This window comes from Seriola dumerili, unplaced genomic scaffold (genome assembly GCF_002260705.1).
Source record: "Seriola dumerili isolate Sdu_G_001 unplaced genomic scaffold, Sdu_1.0 BDQW01000449.1, whole genome shotgun sequence".
Lineage (NCBI taxonomy): Eukaryota > Metazoa > Chordata > Actinopteri > Carangiformes > Carangidae > Seriola > Seriola dumerili.
In genome coordinates, this window is record NW_019174704.1 from 1,111,878 (window position 1) to 1,125,551 (window position 13,674).

Consider the following 13,674-nt stretch of genomic DNA (forward strand, 5'->3'; position numbering starts at 1 on the left):
TTTTAGATCAACAAACCCAAAACAGTTTGGGTTTTGTCGGGGCGTTATCGCGGATGTTTCGCCTCATTGTGGTCTCTTTTAAAGACGGTTTCACATCTTATGTTTCCTCTTGAATGACAGACAGCGGAAAGACAGTGTTACATGCTCTGCTGCTTCCAGCCAAAACATTCTCATTCTCTCATTTGAAAATGAACAAAAGTTTAAATACTCATAAAGTCTGCTAATTTGCTTTATCTGGCCAATAAGTAACAGGAAACTGAAGTACAGGTTTGAGGTAATTTACAGTGTTTGTCTGGACCAGAGAGAACGGACAATTTCATTTTTCTACTGTAAAATGTCTGCTCAGTATGTATCTTAGTCACAATGACAAAATATAAGGAATATGCATTAAAATTATTTTTGTTTTTGTTTTTTCTGACACATCAGAAGTTGAAATAATTATTCAAATGTGCTTTTATCCATATCTTCATCAAGTGCTAAGTCAATACTGATAAAATATTAATCTAGTTTGAAAGCAAACTCCATTTATGTATTTCACCAACTCTGCAGAGGGAGGTTTATTGCACATTTCAGTACAAACCACTTCCTTATTTCTGCTCACCGCTAACCAAACACATTTTTTTTCTGAAAAAAAAAAAAAAAAGAAAAAAGAAAAAAGAAAACACCCTTCTATCCTCCAGTAGTAACACACTGTACTGACCAGTCTAAACAGCTATACATTACACTACTGCCAGAGGCAACTGGTTTGTGTTTTTGTCAGCGCCTCATTTGCTCTCCCTTGCCTGGAAGCATTCTGGATGACATGTTGTACTGCAGTGAAAAATGCGCCCTGGCTGGTCAAGCTGGATGCAAAGCATACCCACTGTGGGCTGAACATGCACGCAGAGACAGGCTCTCTTTTATCTCCGCTGGCATCGCGCAATGACTTATAATAGATATTATCACCATTTTATCTCCCACCTCTTTATTCTCTTCCGAGCCAAAGCTGGATCAGCTTAGACACAGTCCACAAAACCTTGCTGACACTGCAGTGTTCCCCCCCTCCCAAGTCACAACTCTGTACTTTCACAATGATTTACCTCATTTTCGTCAGAGGTCTAAAGAACGTAAAAAAAAAAAAAAAAAAAAAAGGCTGTTTGCCAAGACAGACTTGCTTCGAAACTGCAGTCAGTCCTGAATAAAGAAAAAAAAAAAACAGCATGAATCACACAGACAAACTCCTGTACTTTGCTATTCAGTGAACGTGACTAATGCTTCAGCGATGTGTGTTCTCTCTGAGGTGTATATGAGATGGTGCCACCAGAGGCACCGCACAACGACTTGTATTCAGGCTTTGCAGCGTCATCAGAAGTCTCCTAGCAACCGCAGCCGGTGCCATTATGTCAGCTTCACTGTATGCAAATAGTGGCAAATACATAGTGAAGAAAGATTATTATCAGTGTCTCTCTGTGTCTAAAACACCCACCAGCATGACTTCAAAGCCCAATCATCTCTTCCTTCTTTGTCAAACTGCAGGCTCTTGAAAATAATTATTTTACAGACCCTGATTACACAACAGGCAATGAAAAACTCATCAGTATAACATTAGTAGCAATTTCCGCTACTGAGCTGAGGGCGTAGAACATTTATGAACCATCCTCTAAGATTGCAGCTCTTTAATGGGTTAAACCACAAGATGTTAAGTCTAGAAACTGTCTATATTCCACATGTTGGTGTAGTTGAGCCAAGTTAAGCCCAGTTTTAAAACTCTCAGCACTGACCCATTGTGATACTATACCTCTTCATTACAGATTCTCCTGACCTCCACCATTTCAGGTCACCTACAGGCCACCGTAACTGAAGGGGAAGGAGTTTTGAAGGCAGAGGAGACCATCTTTAGATGAAACAAGTTTCACTAATGGTCATTTAACTCCTGCTGGTTTTACAGACTCATACCGACACTCGTAATGTTCCCCTGAGATGTGGTGGTGTGGTGCGTTCCAGTCTTTACAACATCTAACAGGCTAGGGTTTGTTCACCAAAATTGATGCCTCAAAATTTAGTCAGTTACCTCTAGCGGTATCAAATGAGATATCCTGAGATTTCCAACACCACTCAAATGCAGCAGAGGTTAATGGAATTTCATGACGCTCAAAATAAAGTTTGCATTTGATTAAATAATTCAACAATAATATCACTTTCCAGAATTAGAGTCCCAGTTCTTCTGATTAATCGAAGGGCTGCACTGTCAACAATTCTAATTGGAACTACTTTCTGTAAAAGAAACAGTTCCCATCGAAACTGCTTTGTATCGGCGTGGCAGCATAAATCAAAACCTCAGCAAAAAATAAAAACTTAAAAACTTTCTGCATGGCTGGTTATCACTACAGGCAATTTTATTGTCATTTATGTCTTTCTGCTTCTCTGTCCTCTCTTTCTCCATCTCTCTCTCTCTGTTTGTTCCTCTCAGTGTGCTGATATCAGCAGTCCCATCCCCATGTTAAAGGCCCTCTTTTTCTCACGCTGTTGGCCTGGCTGCCTCACTAGCCTCAAGACCAGATTGTTCCTGAAAGGGAACAAACAGCCCTTCTCTCACTGTCTCTCTCTCTCTCTCTTTCTTTCTTCCTCTATCCCTCTTTTACTCAGTAGAAAGCAGAACGGGTGGGTCGGCACTGGAATGCATCATCTCACCCCTGCCTAGTCCACCCAACCGGAGGTTACTGAGGCTTGACCGTCAACCATCCGGCCAAATGTTGAGATTGTAAGGCGTGGCGCGCACACACACACACACACGCACACGCACACGCACACGCACACACACTTCCAGCGATGACATGCAGAGCTTGTTCACTTCGACGTGTTATATATAATTTTCCTGCTGCTGGTCAGATGCTCATGTGTCCATTTTGGCTGTAAGTTTTGAGTCCGATCCAGAAAAATGTGGCTGAGACTTAGAGAATAACGTTAGACAAAACATTAGTGTCCGAGCCTCGCCTGGAAGTGAGATAGTAAGCAAAAGCTGAGACTCTGAAGCCCCCCCACACACACACACACACACACACACACACAGGAAGCATGTGGTTTGAATGCTGCAGACAGGGATGTTTGTACATTTGACTTATCAGCACAAACTAACACAGACTCACAGAGTCCAGCTTTGACTGATGGGGGACGTTCACCTTCCAGGCCCAAGAATTCCAGTTATGGCCAACACAACTGTGACCGGCTCTGAGGCTGTGACACAGCTGCGTGTGTGTGTCTGTGTGTGTGTCTGTGTGTGTGTTTTTTTATTAAGTTCAAGGTAATTCCTGGAGTTCATCAGTGTGTTGGTCATGTTTTGTTGAACTTAAAAGTGATAATTCTTTTCATTTTCATGAGCTCATTCCTATTTTCGATCATTTTTGACATGAGGGATCGTCAGCCTCACTGTTAACTGTTTCCTCTCTTTACACAGTGTCAGAGCTGTATTAAGTGATGATTAATGCAAACCGAACATCCTACTGCTACTATTTCACCTTAAAAGCATTAAACTGGCAAAACACGGGGTGGCTTTTAATGTGACGCAATCACAGGAAACGCAAAGTGTCAATCACTGTGTTTAGCAATAATCGTGATCCGTCTAAAAAAATCATCTATAAAATATACCAATGGTCTTTGTCAGCATTTTTCGTGAGCGAATCAATTTGAATTTTTTGAGAGGGAACAGGAATGAGCGGCTTCAGCGGGCTGTTAGACGAAGAGCTGCAGGCGACCTGAGCAAGGTAACTGCCGTTGTGCGGAAAACTACTTATGATGTGTGCAACGTGAAATTAGACTGCAGTTGTAATTTTTACTGGCTGACTCCTTTATTCAGCTCACATGATATCATTTGGCTGCACTGGAAACTGACACAAGTCTGTCCACTGTTGTATTCCTGACAAAGTAGCTGCTCAAAGAGTGCTTGCTGTTACCACGGTAACCACACGTCACCAAATCAAGGACTGAAATCTTAAGGATTATAATTTTGACAGTGTATTTAACAATTTCTACTGTTTTGATAACTGAACACAGAAAGAACACTGGAAAAACAGAGGGACAGTCCACTCACTGGGTTCCTGAATTGAATTTCTGTATTCAACATACACAAGTGAAATGTAATTTCTACATGCCGTTATTCTAAAAAGAACACAACTATCTTTAGTCACAACGCTGCCTTGTAATTCCCCCATATATTGAAAGTCATGCCCCAGCATGAGGTCACTATTATTTGTCTTGGCCAGATACACTGGGAGATTAAAGAGGGAGTTGAAAAGTTTACACTTGACCCAGAGAGCGAGTGTGGAGAGGAAAAATAACTCAAGAGCAGAAAACAGTGAACTGAAACCGATCTTCATTTTTGCAGTAACATCAGGGTAAGATTGGGTCATTTCTGGTGCATCATGTCACCCGGGGGGTCTCCTGTCATTCCCATTTAGGCAATCCACTAATTCTTAATCTTTATTTTCCAACAGAGCTTTCATACGTGGGAGAAAAATAGTCTAGATGAGATATTGTTGCAATAAAATAACAAAAAAGGCAAAAGCAGATGAGCATCCCACGAGCGTGCCAACGGACATGTCTAAAAGGTTTGTTTTACCACTTCCCCGCTGATCATTCAAGTTGGTGTGTTGGATCTGTGGATCTGTTTGGAAAAGGCTGCAAAGAAAACTTGGTGGATGGACACAGAAACTCCTCAACACAGGGAGAACAATACCATCTTGTGAGGAAGGTAACAGTGTAGACAGCAGATAAGGTACCTTTGGTACACTATGCATCAGTCTAATACAACAGCAGTCCCATACAGGCGGCACGGGGGGGGGCTTCTTTTTAAGCAAACAGTGGGGGCTCTATGCAAAGTCTGTTCAGTCTTTCATATTTCATAGTGTTCAGTGACAGAGATGAAACAGAAAGAGAAAGGTTGACAGGTTTGTGGTTTCACCCTTGAAGCTGGTTGGCATGACCAAGATGCTTGTGATTACCTACCCACAGGTTGTTGTCATGGTAAAATGCGTCTAGCAGCTTGACAATGTAGCGGTGGTCACATTTAGCCAGGATGTCGATCTCAACCATGTAGTCCTCCAACTCTTCTTCGCATTTTGTCTCGATCACTTTGGCCGCAGCCAGAACTCCTGTCTCTTTGTTCCTGGCCTGAAAGACAAGTGAGACAGAAACATTAAGTTCAACATGCATTTTACTTCCTCTCTTTTCAGATAAAGCTTAGCAAAGATAAGTAAACAGCATTTGTTTTTTTTTCAGTGTAAATAATCCGATGAACTCAAAGAGTTTCACTTTTTTTCTTTTTTTTTTTTATCCTTTAAACTTCCACATAAAATATTAATAGCTGGGTATAGCTGTGTGATATAAAGGAGAACAAAATGTATCACACTCTTACTAAACTATTTTTGTCAGTTATGTGCAGGACTAAAGGTTGAAAACCTCAAAGTCAAACAGACAATATAAATCTCTAATAAATAAAGACATCCACTATTATCATTTTGCCTCTCAACTTAGTAAATTCCCAGTTTGCCTTACAGATAATGAGCCACTGAGTACTTTGTGCTGGACTTCTCTGTCCCAGCTATCGCCCAAGGGAATCCGAAATGTCAAAAAAGCATGGGACAGCAATTAAAATGTTGACTAACTTACATTTAGAAACAAAACAGGAAAGGAAGTTCCACACCCTCCCTGCGCAACAGGGTAAAAGGAGGAACCATAAAACATATCAAGTGTCAGTATGGTGACTAAGACACACACATAGACATAAGATTCCTTATAATTCTGAATAATAAAAGGCAAGCAAATGTAAATGTGAGGAGATTTGTTCAGTGCCTTTCTGAAAAAGCATCAAAACATAAACAAAAGCCATAAGAGTGACTCAGAGTGAAGCACAAGGCAGCAAACGCATGATGTTCACCCCAGAGCACGAGACACAATGTTTGCGAGTGCCGACTGATGAGACGTTGAGGGGAAACGCAACATTAATGTGCGGCTGCAGTCAGAACCACAGGTTCATGTCAACCGGAGACAAGCCGAGACTTGAAGCCAAGAAGCAGAGTCTCGAACGGAGAGCTGCACGGCCGTGATTCATGCCTACACTACTTCTCTACAGAGGCTGGAAACACCTGAAGGATAATGAAGCAGGGTGTCGAACATGAGGGTGAAAATGCCAATGCGATATGTCACGCTGAGAAGTGGAGGGGACGTCATTGTGTGTATTTCTGTGTGCGCGTACGAGCGCGCGCGTCGACCCAGCGACCTGCAGAAAGTCGACAGACTAAACAGCCTACTGGGGTCTGATGCCTCCACGCTTTACAGGGGCTGTGGGAAAACATCTGAACAAACAGGCCCAGGCTCACAGCAACACACACTCTTTAAAGCTCATCTCAGTTCACCATGACTGTCTGTCTGTGTGTGTGTGTGTGTGTGTGTGTGTGTGTGTGTCTAAGGGTGTTTGTCAAACAGAGCTCCAGAGAAGCCCAACTGCACCCCCCCCACCCCCCACCAGAGTAACCCACAGTGTGAGTCAACAGGACGTCTCCTGCCGCCATCAAGCCATCAGTCAGTCAGTTAACAAACCTCGACAGCAAACACAGAGAGCCCAGACAACCCGCCCCCCCTCTGCTAACATCTCAGCTCCCTGCTACTCACTCCTGAAGCAACATCAGCCTCAACAAACTCACAGCCTGGTTTCTGATACACTGTATATGTATATACACTTTGATATATTCATCTGTGGCCTTTTTCATGAAATGGCATAGTTACTCTCTGTATACTGCCTTCTACCTTTAACATCACGTACAGCATAAGATTTAGACAATAAATTGATAGATTTTCATCTATTTGACTGGCAATAACATTAACAATAATGTTAATAATAATAATTAATTTGACAATCAATGAATTGTTTAAGTATATCAAGTAAAAACACCTTCCATAGATGCTGCCTTTTCTTGTACGTATTAATTGATACCGTCTAGTTAGTCTAAGGTGACTACAGAAGGTGTTTACTTCACATCAATGAAAGTCAAAGTATTCAAAAAGGAACAGGAGATATTTAAATCACCGAAATAAGGCTAGTTCAATGACACCTGTCGCAGAACAGCACCACTGTTCCGCTTCTTTTTCTCCCACATTCAAAGCATCATTTCTTCACTCTGTTCCTCACGTCACGTCTCAGACTTACAAACCAACAGGATGATGGCTGTCTTACACATGAACTAGTAGGAGTACTGCAGGGTTTAATGCGTGTGGGAAATTACCTGTCTGTATTTTCCAAGTGGAACAGAAGCCTCACAGACACGAGCGGCTCCCAGCACATCAAAAAGAGGTCTGAATGAGCCGTCAGGTTTTTCACAACTTGTATGCAATTATGCATCAAGACATATGAGGAGTTGCAAGTTTGAGACTTTTTGTGCCGTTTTATATAGTTTTAACCTGTAGTTTAAGAGCTAACCCCCTGACCCAGCCTCACAAGGGCATTCACTCACACAAACACACACACACCTTTACATCTCAGTGGGACCACGGCTCAGGAATGCGCCTCTGGCCTTCAGATGTGTTGGGGGGGGCGGGTGGACAAAGTGGGTAAACTGAGCCTCCAGCATCTATGCAGTGCCTTTTTTGTGTGTGTGTGTGTGTGTGTGTGTGTGTGTGTGTGGTGTGTGGGGAATGCATTACGTCAATGAGGGTCCTCAGGCGTAGCATGCAAACATGTGAGTTTGTTTATGTGTGCACCTAAACCGACTGTATACACCACACAGAGAGGAGATTACACTGAAACGCCTCATTGTGTCCCACATGGGACGACCCGACTTTCTACATGTTCGCGTGACATCAATGAACAAGCGCGTGTGGATGTTTGTGCGTGTTTACACACGAGAGAGAAACCAGGAAATAACTGCAGGAGGCAGCATCATCCCATCCTCTGAATGTTTTTTTTTTTATTTTTTAATCTTAACAAGCTTAAAAAAGACCAGCTGCAGCCTCTCCCCTCAAACGCAAATTCCTGCCTGAGTGACGTCTTTACTTACAAGCTGTGGTGGTAGATTAGTTTGAACTAATGTTTAGTTTCTCTTCAACACTTTCTGCCATTGTCATCGGTCGTTTAGAGTCTGCTGCCAACCATACTTCACAACCTGACGTACTATCCCCACCGTTCTTACACTTGGGGATCTGCCATGTTCATTTCTTCACAACCAAAAATGAGAATCTTTACATTGTCTTTGAGTGCAAACAGACATGGTATCTCATATAATAACAGTCTTACTTTAACAACACATCAGAGGGATAATGTGTTCTTGTGCCTGTAACATAAGTGGATGCTGTAACTTTGCAGAGTTTCCACACTATCAACAGCTTTAACTGCTATAAAACCCATCTGAGTTACAGAGTAAATAAATAGATGACACATACTGCTATCAGCTGGCCCGGGCGGCACCTACATTAAAACCTACTTACAATATGATGTGACAAGAAAACAAAAGAAAGAAAAAAAAACAAAACACACACACACATACACGTACAGAGAAAAGAGTACGATAGAAAACACTGTAAATTATTACATAATAACAGAACACAACTGCAGGGCTGAGGGAGTAGCGCTACACTTAACTACATACTGTAGCTGCTGTTAGCCATCCCAAGAGAAAACAACGCCGCACTGTTTCTAACCCACTGACTTCTTCACTCTCCTCCAGAGGAGACCAACAGTCTTCGGCTTTGTTTGGCTCTGGTTTCCATGGTGAAGCAGAAGGACTCGTTTCTGCTCCGCCTTACAGGCTCGTTTCACCAGATCTCTCCCTGGATGGTTTTTTTTTTCCCTGTTCCTTAGTGACTTGGCTTTCATGTAGGTTAAGTGCAAAAGGATTACCTGATGGACCCAGCCTGACAGAAAAAACATTCACACTCTAAGGTTTGAATAAGTTGAAAAGCAAAATGTTAAAATTAACATTGTATAATATGTTTCAGGCATCCTGGTCGTCACATAATATCTTATTAGACCAAATAAACTGTGACACAGATCACCTACAGACTAACACAGCAAAATCCTAGAGACGCTAAAATAAGAAAAGTACGAGAAAATGACAATTTCCGCCTAAATGCAAAAAATATTCCTCTTTTATCTTGCAGTGTGAAATTAACATATTGGGAGCATAAATGAAGATTATAGTTATAGTGCATCCCTCCCAAATCCCTTTACAACACAATTTCTAGTCTGCCTCTACATCATCTCCCTCTTTATCATCCAGCCTCTTTTATTTTTATTAACGCCTTCCATCTTTGTTTTTCCTGTCTTTAATCCTTTTTCTCTGTACCATATGCACGCTTCTTTTACCCCCCTGCCTCATTCATTGTCTGCCACCCTGTACCCCTTTTGCCCCCCCCCCCCGTAATTTGTCTGTCATCCCTGCCTGAATGTCCCTCCCCATCTGTCATGTATATTTATCCATCTGTTTTCAGTAACTGCCTGCGTGAAGGCCACAATCCATGAGTGAGAAGCTACGCCGGCTGCTGCTCAACAAAAGATTTAGACAGGCGAAAAGCTGTAAAAGCAGATGTTACTGACCCAGTACCACACAAACACACTGTATGTGCCGGTAGACTGAGTAAACACAGACATGAAAAGCACACGCTCCCAGCCACGCGTGTGTGTCCATTTCAAAATGAATCAGGCTGGGAAAAATAATGTTTCATACTGTGTCTGTGTTGACTAAGGTACTAATGATTACTGCGTGCGTGCGTTCGTGCGTGCGGGATTCAAGGCAGAGATCACACTCAAAGTTACGATATCAAGCTTAAATATAACCTGATATGTGGAAGATAAGGAAGATAAGAACCAGGTATAATTAATCACAGTGTCAATGGACCAAGTGCCCTCACATAACTGTTATCACACAGAGGACTTTCCCTTGGGTCATTCACCTCCTGGCTGAATGAACATACCACATGCTGACAAGTATTTTCAGCTTGCATACTGTGTTATAGTCTCTACAAACACACACAACAACCTTCAGGGGAATGTGTGCATGTGTGCATGTGTGTGTGTGTGTGTGTGTGTGTGTGTGTGTGTGTGTGTGTGTGTGTGTGTGTGTGTGTTAGACCTTTGCCCCATCATAAACCCGTAAATCTGTGAACAAAGATGTGGTTCTCGGCTCCTGCATAATGACAGCAGCTAATAAAAAAAACTTCTCCTCCTCTGTACAACAGCACACGCCTGTGGAAGTGGTGACGTCTCATTCAGATGAACAAAGTGCACAAGCAAATCACACTGAACTGCTACATGTGGGCGACCGAGGTTGGAAAAAGTTTAGAGAAAAAAAAAATCTAATCACAATAACAAAATGCACCAAATTTGTATTTAAATTTGTTAAACATGCCGTCAGTCAATATTAACACCATTAACAACCTGATCACTGGTCAAGGGTTAAGGATGTTTTTGTCAGTGTAATCAAACTAAAGAGTGCAGTTTTAAGAGAGGGAATTGTCTCACTTAAAACCTTCCATAATAAGCAATACATGTATTTGTATCTTATCCAGAAAATGAAAATAAGTCAAAAATCAGAAGGATGCTCATTTTTTTTCTTTATCAAAGGACAAGATTATTCCTCCATCTTGAACAACCCACTCACTGCATGAAAGCATGAATTGATGCGTTTACAGAGCTGGGTGTGAAGCACGTAGCAGAGCAATGAGGTTTTTTTTTCCAGGGTTAAAAGGGTTAAAGTTGCACTGCAAAATGTCCCACACTCAAAAACCTTGATGTGAACACAAGTCACAAAAGCAAAGCAGGTCAGTGAGGCAGGAAATCATAACACCGCACAAAAAACAATATGATGAATATAACCCACGCTTTCACTTCTTATTTCAGTCATTCATACTCATGCGGGGCCTTGTGTTTCAGCATGACTCCCGTCTCAAACGAGACGCACTTCCTGACTGCAGCCTACCCAATGCAAGTAAGAACAGATTTGAGGGTTTGCACACTCATATTTAGAGCATGCTGCTAAAACCAAGCTCAGACGGGTATTGCAAGACGGCAGATTATTCAGTGCAACTCTATCTCGAACTAATCTGAAATAACTTCAAGTGAATGGGATGGTTACTATGCGTTTCACTGTTAAATGAAAAAGGAGAGGAGAGGAAATCCAAGAAAAATGTCAAAATAAAACATACAAATCTCTGAAGTGGAACTACATTGCTACTGAAAATGAAATGTGCAGATGTCCTGCTTCTTGCATTGATCGTAAAGTCTGAGATTGGACTGAAAGTCTGTATCATAAATTCCCATGAAAGTCCTGCACCACCAGCTTGTCACAGGCTCATAAGCAACAGCAGTCTACGGATGTAGGAACACAGAAGACGCTTTCCTATAAGTGCCAGTAACAAATGTCACCACGAGGGTGAAGCATGCCGAGCCCACGCCCCCCACCCCCCATACACCCCCTCGGTAGGGCTCTTATCAGTCACCCTGCATCCAGCTGCCCCCCTGAGATTAGACCCAGAAAACCCCCCGGATAACGATGGTCTCGCTGAGAGCACAGCGCATGTCTCTGTGACACTGCCACGTTCTAAATTTAAACGTCAGTGTTTCACACCAACCTTGTGGCTTTCCTTCGCAAAGAGGATGTCGCAACCTGTGCCGCTCCTCCCCCTCCCTCCTCGCCTTCTGGTGACAACCACTGTGTTTTGCTTTCACTCGACTGAAGAGGATCATCATGTTTAGAGTGACTTTTCCATTAAGCCTTTCACTCGTTCCACCATCTGTCATTGCGAGTGACTCTAAACTAGACCAGCACAACACTTTCCTTATCTTGTGCCATAAAAGCAAAGCAGGTTTCCCACGACATCTGGTTTTGTAAAGGACCCCATGCGTTCATGTGCATAAATAAATACCTTTCCAAAAAACAAAAACCTTAAGATTATAACCTTTTTAAATTAGCCCCCTGCGACAATTAGACCTGTTCTGGCATCTGAAAGTCAATCAGACTCCTTTAAGTTTGTACAGTTTGGTGCTGATCCAGATAATAATCCGGATCTGGTGGAAGTACATAAGCCACAATGTTGTTCTTGGAGTGTCCGAATGAGCTGGAATTGTAAATTCAAACACTTGCGCTTCCCCTACCACAGTTAAAGTCCAGGTTTAGAGGACAGTCTCTTACATTACAGACCAGCCGGGACAAGACACACTGTGGTTTTGATCCCACAATGGGAATTTGATGGAGTGTAACCTTGCGGCCCGCCGCGTGTCTATGGAAACATTTCACTAGCGGCAGCAGGGCAATGTGCTCAGCGGCACGTGGCTCATTAATTAGTGAGGGGAACCATACAACTCCTCTGTTTCATGCTTCAGTTGCAGCCACACACACACACACACACACACACACACAGTCACACGCTCTCTATACCCGAGCTCACTGCAACAAGTGCAAGCACGCATAGACAAGACAAAACAGAGAAAACACCCTTTGACACACTGGATGGACAGGAAGTGAGACATTCTCCTGTCATGACTGGAAGGATGAAGCGGACCCTTACTGGTAAACAGAAAGGCCTGAGGTGTATTTGAAGAATCACCACAGTATTGTGGCATTACAGTACATTATTTTTGGGAAGTTTGCACAACACAGTGCAACATTTTAAGGGCTTACGACATGCAAAAAAAAAAAAAAAAAAAAGGAATTCAAGCATGACAAACTTGATTCAATCAAACTGCAGTCTAAATCTGCAGCAGTATAGAAAGAAACACTGATTTAGCCGTCCGTCCCTTCTTCTCTTGTGGCCAAACTTCAGCAGGCTCTGGTAAAGTTAAAAAGGTTGCTTCACCATTTCTTTGTGCTCAGAACTCAAAGTCAATGAGTGCTACATATTTTCAAGAAACCAGGTCTTTGGGTGAAGCTACATTTCTCGAATTTACTTCCTGGGCTGAATCGATCACAACATGAGTTAGAAACACTGCCTTCATGCCTCTCTGTTTTAACTACTGTGCGTCACTGCTACTCTGGTGGTGGACACTACTGTAACCTTATAACACAGAAAACTTGAGAAGTAAACAACAGCTTGTTTGTTTCCTTCTGTGTGGACGTATACTACGCAGCCACATTTAAAAAAAAATGAATAATCTGCATTTACTCTCTTTATCTTGGTTAAAACATGTGTACCAAGTATTTTTTCTTTTCTAATTAATTGACCATAATATCATCTATCAATTGCATCAAATAAAGTTATCTGAATATTTAGTGAATATTCAAACCAAGAAGCAATCTGTGTTTCATTAAGAGCCAAACTGTGCTCAAACAAACAATATAGGTCTTTGAGTATTTGAATTCAAGTTAGAAGTGTTGAGGAGGAGAACATTTCACAACAGTAGACCAACAGGTCTTAACCTTTTTGGCACGTGAACCCCTTTAGAAAAAACAAAACGAGGTCAAGCAGTTTAACCAAAAAGCAATTTCACATTCACATTTGAAAACATTTAAGAGGCCTGAAGAGATAAAGCTAAAAGAAAATCACCATATATCATTTTTTGTGTCCCCTTCAAATTGATCTCAGACCCCTCCTCCGCAGCACACTATCAAGAACAGGCAAGTGCAGTTGCACCGACAGCTGAAATACAGCAGGACGTAGCCTCGTTGATAACTGGGGGACTACATCGCATTCTATGAGCTCCTTCCCTCACAG

At 42.1% G+C, this 13,674-nt stretch overlaps 1 protein-coding gene across 1 annotated transcript in view; it reads right to left on the reverse strand.

Moving 5' to 3' along the window:
- Positions 1–13,674, reverse strand: part of stk10 (serine/threonine kinase 10) — a 41,053-nt gene that overhangs the window by 24,865 nt on the left and 2,514 nt on the right. Inside the window, exon 2 of the mRNA XM_022762595.1 lies at positions 4,981–5,145. Within this exon, the coding sequence (XP_022618316.1) occupies positions 4,981–5,145 (165 nt within the window). The remainder of the gene's footprint in view (positions 1–4,980; positions 5,146–13,674) is intronic.